General features: G+C 37.6%; 1 protein-coding gene and 1 long non-coding RNA gene across 4 annotated transcripts; one reads left to right on the top strand and one right to left on the bottom strand.

Moving 5' to 3' along the window:
• Nucleotides 1-845: 845 nt before the first annotated feature.
• On the top strand, nt 846-6,283 carry LOC104120978 (uncharacterized). 3 transcript variants are annotated; one of them, XM_009632864.4, is made up of 8 exons: nt 846-1,183; nt 1,740-3,011; nt 3,095-3,188; nt 3,312-3,469; nt 3,559-3,610; nt 4,195-4,274; nt 4,375-4,468; nt 4,722-6,283. In XM_009632864.4, the coding sequence occupies exons 2-8, from the start codon at nt 1,836-1,838 to the stop codon at nt 5,258-5,260; spliced, it is 2,193 nt and encodes a 730-aa protein (XP_009631159.1). In that variant the 5' UTR covers nt 846-1,183; nt 1,740-1,835; the 3' UTR covers nt 5,261-6,283. The 3 variants fall into 3 exon arrangements, with proteins under 3 accessions (XP_009631159.1, XP_009631166.1, XP_070053353.1); XM_009632871.4 differs by having other exon boundaries at nt 847-1,183; nt 3,098-3,188; XM_070197252.1 differs by lacking the exon at nt 846-1,183 and adding an exon at nt 1,239-1,365.
• Nucleotides 6,284-7,751: 1,468 nt separating this feature from the next.
• LOC138907102 (uncharacterized) lies at nt 7,752-11,197 on the bottom strand. Its single transcript, XR_011414821.1, has 2 exons — nt 10,824-11,197; nt 7,752-8,044 (listed from the first exon to the last, which is right to left on the bottom strand). It is a non-coding gene; the product is annotated as an uncharacterized lncRNA (long non-coding RNA).
• Nucleotides 11,198-11,729: the final 532 nt, after the last annotated feature.

The raw sequence follows: 11,729 nt of genomic DNA, 5'->3' as shown, positions 1-11,729 counted from the left end.
ATATAACAAATCTTCTTAGCTCTTTACTTCAAGGGCAACTTTAGAAAAAAAAATTAATTCCTTCTTGATATCTGAAAAAATCAAATATTACATTGTGGACCGCAAAAAAAAACCAAATAATTAAAGTGGACCGAAGGGAGTAGCATACATCAAATTAATACAACACCAATATCCAAAAATGGATTCAGGATTTTAACTTTAAATATTGTTGGCACTAAACTCATTATAATTTTATAATTATAATTTCAAATATAATATTTATGAATTCTTACCAATTTTCACATAAAAATCTATTCCCTCCGTTTCAATTTATGTGAACTTATTTCGTTTTTGGTCCGTGCAAAAAAGAATGACCACTTTCCTTATTTGAAAATAATTTACCTTTATACAATGATTTGTAGCCACACAAAATATATGTGTCTCATTTTACATTACAAGTTTAAAAGTTTTCTCTTTTTTCTTAAATTTCGTGCCCAGTCAAATATGTTCACATAAATTGAAACGGAGGGAGTATATTTTATGTAGATAAATATTAGGGTAAGATGAACCTATGCAGAAGTGCTGGATCTATCCGACAATAACAATGAATTAATTGCAAGCAAGCTGGGAGCATTACATGAATCTTTATGTCTATGTCGCTCCATTTAATCCTTCATTTAATATGTATTAAGTAAAAGATATTGAGAAATTAAGAAAAAGGAGAAAAGATTAACTCCGTTCAGAAAAAAAGCTGGAAAAAAAAAAGAGTAGTTCTGTAATGAGACAGTTGTGGGCGAAAATAGGGTGGCGCACAATAGAGAAAAGTGAATAATAAAAGTACTTTTGTACCAAAGAGACCACACAAACACACACACACAGAAGAGGACCAGAAGCCTATTACTTACTAGTCTCGAAATCTCGTTTCTCGGGCCATCCGTAATCACGAATATCAAGACAATTTTCTTTTTTATTTTTGCCTTTTTATTTTTTCTTCTCAATTATTTCCTTTTTCTTTTATGATAAAAATATTTCCAAGTTTAGATCCTTCTTCTTCCATTAATTACACCTTCTATCTCAGTTTTTAATTTAATAGTCGGTCCTTTCTTTTTTTTGCTCAAAGGGAAAGAAATAGAGGAAGAGAGTGTTGTCTCTGTTACATTTCATTTCCCATCCATTCAATTTCATTGAAACAAGCCGGACCCATGTGAGCACAATCTTCTTTAGCCCTTCAATTTTTACATTTTCTTGGTTCTTTTGTTTGTGATTTATACATTTTTATGTTAAATGATCGTAAATTTTGAATTTTTATTTTTTGGGTGTGTGTGATTATCCTTTGAATGTGATAATGAGTTGATGTCTAACGTATTCACAGTCGTCATCCTGATGGTGGGTTTTTTAGTTTTCGGTGCAAAATTGATTTTGCTTAGGGTTCATATTTCTATGCAGAAGTATAATAGTATTAGGATAAAGGGGTGTGGTGGGGGTTAATTTTTTTTTTGTGGGGGTGGGGTGGGGGGTTACCCTTAATTGAAATTGAAGTATGAGAAGTTATATGATGTGGGGGAGACCAGGTTCAATGGAAGTGGATTGGGATCCATGCTGGATCTATTGTTTTTTTTTTATTGTAATGTTAGATATAGTATAATTGTTTTTCTTGTTAGTAAAGTGATGGCTATTATTTTAATCCGTATTAACTCATCTTGGTAGTCGTGTTTTGTGTTTGTTTAACTTAATGCAATTTCTGTTATTTATTTATTTAGGTATTGTGAAGGATGGAATAATTTATAACACATTGCCTAGGGCTTAAAAAGATGATTTCTTGATGTGGGGTTTCATGGGGTGAACTCAAGGTATCAATGGATAGTTTCAGTGATGATGATGAGGAAGGAGAATGTCAATTTTTCGATGCCCCAGATACTATTTCCCAGGTATCTGATATCAGCACTCGGATTCCCAAATCTATTGACAATGATGCCAGCTACCAGTACGATATGTGGGTTAGAACTCCCAGAAGTGTTGGAGAGCGGCGTAGGAAATTCCTTAGTCGGATGGGCTTAAGTGTGAATGGAATGTCTGGAGAAGATCCAGTAGATTTATGCAGAAGCTCCGAATTTGATTTCTCTACTGGAGAGATTGAAAGAATAATGGAGAGTAGTGGAGCCGTTTTACGGTCTTCAATTTTTAAGGACGAATTATCATCTTACCGGTCTGGATTGTGTGGGGAAGCTTTGGGTTTATCTAACAATTTGGGTTCAAATGGGAACTACTTATGTAGAAGTGGGAATGGTGATAGTGGAGTAGGATGCAGTGTTCATGTACATGTTGAGGCAGAGAATGGCCAGCAAAGTAATAACAGAGCTGTCAGATTGGAACGACTGCTAATGTCTCGCGAGCCTGAGAACTCTCCATGTATGTCCCCCGTGATTGGGAAACTTGGACACGGAGAACTGCATAAAAATGGAAACTCTCCGAGGAAACTGAATGGAGTTAAGAGTCGGTTATTAAGTAGGCTACGGTCATTTACATGTGTCGCAAATGGCGAAGGGAAATGTCATGATTCGACGGACAACAGTTCCGACCTTGTTCAGAGGTCTAGAGCTCAGAGGGTTAAGGTTCGCCATTGTAGGAAGCGGCTAAAGGAACTCTCTGCTCTTTTCATGGGGCAAGATATCCAGGCTCACGAGGGTTCAATTTTAACTATGAAATTCAGTTTTGATGGGCAGTACCTAGCTAGTGCTGGTGAAGATAAGATTGTGCGGGTGTGGAAAGTGGTTGAAGATGAGAGATCCAATGAAATTGATATTCCAGAGTTGGATCCTTCGTGTATGTATTTCACAGTGAATCATCTTTCTCAACTGGCTCCGATGGCGACAGAGAAAGACAGAATTAATAAGTTGAAGGGCCTGAAGAAAACAACAGACTCGGCCTGTGTCATTTTCCCCCCAAGGGTCTTCCGAATTCTGGAAAAACCACTGCATGTGTTCCAAGGGCATACTGGGGAGATATTGGATCTTTCATGGTCAAAGAATAATGTAAGCTTATTAGAATGTCTTTGATTTACAATTTTCTGAGTAATTCTGAAAGTAATCTCGTTTCTTATTATGTATTGTTCCAGCAGTGTTTGCTCTCATCATCAACTGACAAAACTGTTCGTCTGTGGCAAGTTGGACATGATCTGTGCCTCAGAGTTTTTTCACATAGTAATTATGGTATGAGCCGACTCCACTCTAGTATACTTTTGTGACTCAGCGTGTGTTAATCGTGATAAGCCATTCTATTACATGTTTGTAGTGTTTGAGTTTCATGCTGCATTATTCTCTTTGGTTTTGCAGTGACTTGCATACAGTTTAACCCCGTGAATGATGAATACTTCATCAGTGGATCAATAGACGGGAAAGTTCGAATTTGGGCCGTTAACAGCTGTCAAGTATTGGATTGGACTGATATCAGAGACATAGTGACTGCTGTTTCCTATCGTCCTGATGGAAAGGTTTACTAATTTTCCCTTTTTAGTCATTGAACTTCTTTAAAGATCAGAAATTTGAGCAACTTATTGAACAAATTATCTGCTTCGCATAGGGTGGGATTATTGGCTCTATGGCAGGCGCTTGCCGTTTTTTCAATGTAGAAGGTAATGGTCTCTCTTTTCGTTGTGGTATTGTTAGTTGTGATTGATATCTCGCAGAGTCAGTTTTTTAATTTATGGCATTGCAATACTATGTGTCAAGTCATTGCTCTTGTTTAGATGGAATGTGGCAGTTGATTGGCCTTCAGATTTGGTTTTAGGAAATGATAACGTTTTGCTAGTTATTGGGAATTGCTTATTCTCATTTTTTGTTTCTCGTCTCTTTTCCTGTGCGGTGACAGCGGTTGCGCTTACCATCAGCACTACTTGGTGTATTGATTTCCTGGACATGTTCCAGCTTTTTGCTTGCTTGGTCTTACTTCAGCCTTCTTTTATTAGTAATTCTTCATAAATCATATAATAAATGTAAATTAAAAGGCATATCTTCATGAGAGCACAATTACCTGAGTAGTATTACTATTTGTAGCTATCATGATTGCTATATCTTAGTGATGTGCTTATTTCTGGAGTATGTCAAATGTGATTGCAAGATTACAAGGAATGTCTAGGAATATTACGACTCAGTATTTTGGTCCATGCTTTAACTGCTAAAATGTGCAATGGGTTTAGACAAAGCTGTACTGTGACAGGTCATGAGATCCATTTAGAGGAGCAGATGTGCTTGGCCAATAAAAAGAAGTCAATTTGCAAAAGGATTACTGGCTTTCAGGTAGCAATATATCACCAAACCACAGTTTGAAGTTCTGCTAATATTAATTTTCTGATTTACCTTGTAATGAGATGCCAATGTAATGTTTCTTCGAATGCAGTTTCTGCCGCAAGACCCATCTAAAGTAATGGTTACTTCTGCTGACTCTCATGTCAGAATCCTAGATGGCATCAATGTGATCGGCAAGTACAAAGGTTTGTTCCCTTTTCTTATTTCAGATAGTAACCCATTTGATGTCTGTTTGCCTGTCATTTGAGTGCTGTGCTTGCTTTATAACGGCAATGAAAATTGATATGTGATTTTGTATGATTGTGGGACATACAGTATACTTATTTTGTTTTTGACTTGGGTACTTGTTGTGATCTCTCCATTGTAGTTTCTAGTTTTAGCTACTTGTAGCTCCTTATCCTCTACTATTTTCTAATTTACTTCTGCTCTGCTCTCTAGGCCAGCGAAATGCAGGAAACCATCTCTCTGCCACTTTCACCTCAGATGGGAAGCATATTATCTCTGCATCTGAAGATTCTAATGTCTACGTATGGAACTGTGACATTCGCAAAGATGATTATGTTTCGCAACCTAAAGTGGTGAGGTCATCTGAGTTCTTCTCCAGTGATGTTTCCATTGCAATACCTTGGTCCGGCTTGAAAACTGTAAATCCAGATAATGGATGGCACTCAGAGGGAGGACTAAGTCAAAATCCAAATAGTCTATTACCCTTCATGGCCTCTCCTTATCTTTCCTTGGGATGTGAATTGTTCCTTGAGGCAATTCCAAAGGGATCAGCAACCTGGCCTGAAGAGAAGCTTCCCGTGTCAAGTCCTCGGTCTGTGTCTTCTCGGATGTGCAGATCTGAATACAAACTTCTAAAAAGTTCTTGCCAGAGTTCATCCAATTCTCATGCTTGGGGTTTAGTTATTGTTACTGCAGGCTACGATGGGCGAATAAGGTCATTCCATAATTATGGATTGCCTCTGCCACTTTGATGAGTAGTGATGTGATGTAAAGGGGGTTTCTGTAACTGGAAGTTATCTCCTCTTTTGGGAGAATTTACATTGTGGCTGCCCTACTTGAGAACACAACAATTTTCCCCCTAGGGCTTGCAGGGAAGGATTCAACAGTTCATGTTGCAATTTCTTACGCAATGAGAAATGATGTTTGACTAGCCCCTCTAGATATTTAATAGCATGTCCAAAGATAGGTGGTTGTGTGCCGTGCTCTTGCCACTAATTGGTAAATATCCCCTGGCTTGATTCTGGAGATATCTCCTAATTCTAACTTACTGGAGATGGCATACGTGCTGCAAATGGAAGGAATGTTACCCGCAGAAGTGGAGGTAATATTTATATAAATATATCCTGTATTACCGAGGGACCTTGTAGAGGAGCCTCTTTCTTTTGTTCTCTTCATGAGGCTGGGGAAAAGTGTGGTGGTTGAAATTTTCTTTGAGGAATTGTGGAGAACTTCGTCTTTTATGGTAAGTTGGCTGGTCAGAATGATTGAGCTATTGTCCACCATCTGGTTTATTGAAGACGGGATAAACCACATCACGGCTGTGAGAAGGCTAGGGTGGGCTGCTTGTTGGAGCATTGGTTTTTAGCTGCGTAATTGTACCTGAATCCGAGTTACTACTAATGTGATAATGCTTTCAGGCAAGTGTGCTCTATCTCTACTGGAATAGCAGGCTCCTCTTTTCTGGTAAAGTGGGAATTAGAGGGGTATGCCAGTGACATTGGGGTTACACTAACATATAGGTGGCATTTCCAATTTATAGCTTTAAAAATAGATTTAGCAGTGTCACACTCGATCATTCAACACACATATGAAATCGACACACAGTCACTTTGTTATTAGTTATGTACAAAGTAGTTCGGTAGTGTATATGCTTTGTATATGCAGTGAGCCAAGCGCTCTCCTACAAAGTCAAAAATCAAAATAACACCAACTGAACCTTGTGTTAAGGTTCATCAATTTTTGGTATCCAAGTATTGTTGTTGAAGTTCGTGAAATTGAAACTTGCTTATGGCTTCTATTTTTGCCTGTACTTTGGTGAATATGAACAGGCTATCGTGTATCATGTAATTAATAATTGAGATTCTCGCCAACTAGTTTTGTATCAGAAATAGTCTATTAAAATGTTTAGCCAACTTGCGAGGATTGGGTCCATGAATTCGTAAAGCACTAACTAGAGTTAGTTAAGTTGGTGAGAATCATTTGTAAAGCACTTGGCTGAACTGTAACCTTATGTGGTAAGAATGCTGGGAAGAGTAACAGGAAGAATGCCATAGCTAGAGGCTTGCAAAGGGAATTTTCTTTTTTTTGTTTTTTTACATCTTTGACCAGGGAAATCCAACTCAACAGAAGTAGTAATAGGCCCTTTTAAACATAGTTGCGTTTGAACTGGTGATACTACATTTTGAATGGTCTAATTTCCTTTTAAACATAGCGGCGTTCCATCTCAATTGAATGGTCTAATTTCCTTTTGCTCGGCACAAATTATATTTAAAAAGCAATAAATAAGATTAGTGCCCCTTTCCCACCATTATTTGATGTATGGATATCAGATGTCTGACAAGGTGGGTTGCTCTGATGGTAAGCACTCTCCACTTCAAACCAAGAGGTTGTGAGTTCGAGAGGGAAGGATGCCGATGATCATTTGGAAACAACCTCTCTACCCCAGGGTAGGGGTAAGGCCTGCGTACACACTATTCCCCAGACCCCACTAGTGGAAACAGCCTCTCTACCCCAAGGTAGGGGTAAGGTCTGCGTACACACTACCCTCTCCAGACCCACTAGTGGGATTATACTGGGTGGTTGTTGTATATCAGATGTCTTTCTCGTCTTTTATTCTTTCCTTGAGGTCGTATTCTTCATTGATCTTTTTGTTATTCACTTCCGCTTGCTTTTGTTGGACTAAATCCTCTCTCCTCCGTGTTGTGCGACCTGAATGGTTTCAGATCATATTCTGGAAGTGAAATAAAAAACAACGCTAATAAGCAATTACGCATTACAGTCAGACGTAGCCTATGAGCCAATAACAAACAAGACCGCCAATCGGTCCAGTTATTTTATTCCTCATTTTCTTGTCCATGATCTACCGCACTAAACAGTCTCTTCTTGCTTCCTGAATATCAAAGGCGTTCCCAAACACCGACATCTCCGCTTTTACTCTCCCATTCCTTGATTTGGAACTGGTAACAAATGGATGATTGGCCAAGCTAAAAAGTAAAAACCATAACCCTTGTCCACAGGCCAACAAAAAATCCATTTCATAGCATATTTTGTTTCTTCTATTTTTTGAGAAAAATTTCTTACTTTTATCTAATTAGTATAGATGGTTGCTTAAGCAAATAAACGTTAAAGTAAAAGCCCCACGACCGGAATTTCTTCTTTTCGTTCAATATAAGCAAATGCTTTATTAATCTGGCACCAAGAAGGTGCGATCATGTATAAAAGGTGCACAAACACAGAAGTCGCTATCGGTAAAAACAATCTGTGGATATTTGAAATTCAAGTAGCCCAATGATATGCATGCCATTCTCTGTCACCATAGTTTTCAATAAGACGAGGTGAAGGAAAAGCAAAATGCATACAACAAATGCTTCTAATGTTTGACCTTGTAACAAGACTGTCAACAGACAACACATTTTATACAACCCTATCAAAGAAAAATCAATGTCTACTAACAATGTTACAGCTTATACCAGAGTAAATCCACTCTGTTGTAACCAAAGGACTGCTACGAGACAGCTGCTGCATGAATCCCAGTTCTGAGAAAAAAGAGAAAGGAAAAGGATAAGCTGTCGAGATGAAATAAGGTTGCAAAAGCACCGTGAACATGAGCAAAAAATATGGATTGCAATCAAACTTTTGTTCAAGTTGCAACACCACCTATTGCAATGGGGTGGGTGGGTGTTGGTTTTTTGGGGGGGGGGGGGGGTATCAAAGTGTCAATATTTATGTAATTTTATTTCAGCGCCAAAGATGTTAGTTTGAAACAGCACAAAAATTTAGCATCAAAACCCTAGTATGAGACTTGTAGTAACCAAGCCTTCTATTCAGACGAGCTCTTTCTAGAACCAAAGCATTAAACTCTTCTACCAGGAGTCAAAGCAAACAGCCAGAAAGCAGTTCATCAACAGAACTGTGATTTGGCCAAGATGACACTGGTTTGAGATATATAGACATCTCCAAAGTCTTCTATCTAAGCAGCAGTACACACAATCCTCATTCAGTTCAGTCTTTAGATATTCCACCCAGAAGTGTTCCAGACATTGCAGTACTTTATAATTGACCAAATCCTCTCAAAGACAGGCATAATCTAACCAAGTATAGGCTATGGTACAAACTGAGACTTTAAATCCACAGGCAGAGCCAATAACAGTCTTCTTCGCAGAGTAAACACAATTCCACTCAACCTTAATTTCTCTAAATCAAAACATAAAGGTAACTAAAATCTCACTAATAAAGAGAGCTATGTTCCTGGTGAGTGAAGTAACAAAGATGTACTTCATCCAAAACAGATTTCCAGATCATGTCATATCTAAACTAATAACTCCAATAGATCACAGCAAACCATGTGTAGTAACCGCTTTTATAACTCGGCAGACTGCATAATCTAAACTAATAACTCCAATAGATCACAGCAAACCATGTGTAGTAACCGCTTTTATAACTCAGCAGACTGCATAATCTAAAGTGTTAAAATCTTGTTTGACAATGTTAATAGCGTAGCTCTTAAAGCAAAATCCGGAAGTAAAGTATTGCCCTAATCTTAAAGAAGCTTTCTCTTCTGTTACCTACCCTCTATTGATGATTATTTTATTCGCATTTTTACAGGCCTTTAGTTTTGTTTGATGTTGAACATGCCCAACGTAGCTTGACTATCGAATCTTACACTAATTTGAGTGTTAATGGATGATAGGGGTGGTCATGGGAAATGGAATTTGGAGCAAGAAAAGAAGAAATATGGACAAGGAAGAATTCAGTGCCTGGCCTCTGCTCCACGCTGCCAGTAGCACTCAACACTTGGGAATTTTCAAAGAGCAATTTCAGAGCCCAGGCCCACCGCCCACGGTGCCTGTAGCGCCCAAAACAAGAAGTGCAAATTTTCCATTTGTGTCTCGTGGTCCGTCGCACCCACTAGGGCACTCGAGCGTAATCCCCGCGTGAATAGGAAGGGGTATTTTTGTCCTAGAATTTCCCCACAACTTATAAAAGAACTCTAACCTAGTTCTGACTCTGAGGGGGAATTTGACTTTTGGAGCAAGAGAGAACAGCTAGAGCATAATGGGAACAAATTCAATTCTAAGCTTTTCTTCTCTTTTTCTTTTCTTTAATGTTAAAGTTGCTTAGTTTTAGGGAAGTGGTGCTACATGATTGTTCATGTTTGAAGCTTGAATTGATTTATTATATTGGTTTATTTATTTAATCCCGAGCTAAATTATTTGATCGTTTGGCCAACTAATAAATACTGTCTACGAATTTTGAATTGAACTTAGAAATGGAAATTTAAGATTGCAATATGATTGAATAGAACAAGATCTTGAACCTGGACCTCGGGGAATGAATTCGCCGTTCGGGTAGGAACAAACGTCTTGCTTGATTATTATACAATGAATTTTTAATGCGTTCTTGTTAATTCTAATTCTATAGGAATATAAACGTTAGGTTAACTTGAATAGGCAAGCAACTACTCGGAAGAATCTTACGAGCAATATTAACTATGTCAACCAATAACTCAACCGGATTGTTAGCTGACCCATAACCCTGGAATACGTTGTTTTATTGGATTTTACAACCTAAGTTTGCCTTTTCGTTTTCTTTACTTGTTTATTTTCTAGTTTCCTAGAATTTTTAGTTACTTTATAAAACCAAAAGGTCATCATCCATTAAGCAGAACAGAACAATCCTTATTCTCGAACTCAATCAATTGGTTATAACTTGTATTCCTTTTGCGAGGAACAAATGCCGAGTGAAAGTTTTTCAATAGACCACTTCATCCTTATCTATCAAAAAGAATGCTATTAGTATTTTCCCTTGCCAATATACTATTTATCATCAATGACTCCAAGGTTAAAACTTGCATCGGAAACCTCAAGATATTGTTGTTAGCCCAAAATAAAATATCAACAAATCTTTTGGTACTTCTAGAAAACATGCAATACACAACCAATATAAAAGAATTACACATACCTAAACAAAAATAAACAAAAATAACAGATATCACACAAACAAAACACAGATACTGCATTCAATAGTCATAAATGCAATTTGATAACATTGCATGTTTATTCATATATTAACACACATACACAGAGATTGAAGGTCAATACCAATATACCACAGTGTTTATACAATTGACAGCATACTTAATCATCGTCAAAGCAACCAACACAATTACACAAAGCAATCACCACACAACAACTTTGATCCTCATGGTTGCTTCCTTGTTATACTCAACAGATGTTATAACACTAGCAAAAAAACACTCGAAATGCACAATTGAAACAGGTAAATTTGGGAAAAAACAAGAAAAAGAAATTTTACCGAGTAAAGTAGAATTAAACGGGGAGGTTCTCAACGGAGGTAGGATTGGTGGCAGGGGGGCAAGATTCGAGGTGAGAAGGTAGGGTGGAGACCATGAGAGGGCGATCTTTAGCTTCTTCCTCGTCCTCGTCATCGGATTCGGAGGTATTGAGATTCACACACGAGCATCGTTCTAAAGATGCGAAAAATGCCGACGCAACGCTCGTACCGAACCACCTAGCTAAACCGTCGAGCTTTTCGTATGACATGATTGATTGAATTCTGCAAAATTTGATGGATCAAACAGAAAACCCTAATTCAGCGAAGAGAGGGAATTGGGCGAGGAGAAAATGGTCAATAAGGTGGTGGCTTTCTTCTGAATATGTATATCGAATATCGATCAGCTAGGAATTACAATTTGTCTTTATCCTACAACTGCCAGATGTCGCTCCTTGGTTTATTCTTGGCCCATGTCTCTTGCTACATTTTAGGGTGGTTCGATTTAGTAACAAGTTATACACAGTTAAATATTAAAAAAATCAATCTATTAGATGACGATTGACGACTTTGATATATATTAAAAATTAGTATGTTTTGTATAATTTAAAATGTATTTATATTTTAAATAAATTAAAAATTAAGTGTGGCATTATGAAGGTTAGTGTAATTATGCCAATATTTTGCAAAGCATAAGGATAAGCATAAGCATCTTTGCAAAGTGTAGACTTTGTTGGCAATATTCTTTTGGGACCCAAAAATATTGCATTGTGTGTTGGACATCATTTGCACAAGTTGTATCTTTCTTTTACACCTAAGAGGCCAAGACTTTTTTGCCTATAAAAGGGAAGGTCATTAGTTCATTTTAGACACACCAACAAGACTTGAGTCTTCAATTCTTGTTTCTTCCTTTCTTCCTTTATTAAGAGT

The sequence above is a fragment of the Nicotiana tomentosiformis genome, chromosome 3 (assembly GCF_000390325.3).
Source record: "Nicotiana tomentosiformis chromosome 3, ASM39032v3, whole genome shotgun sequence".
In the NCBI taxonomy this organism is placed as follows: Eukaryota; Viridiplantae; Streptophyta; class Magnoliopsida; order Solanales; family Solanaceae; genus Nicotiana; species Nicotiana tomentosiformis.
Note: the sequence above shows the minus strand (reverse complement) of the source record. Positions and strands in the feature narration are given on the sequence as shown.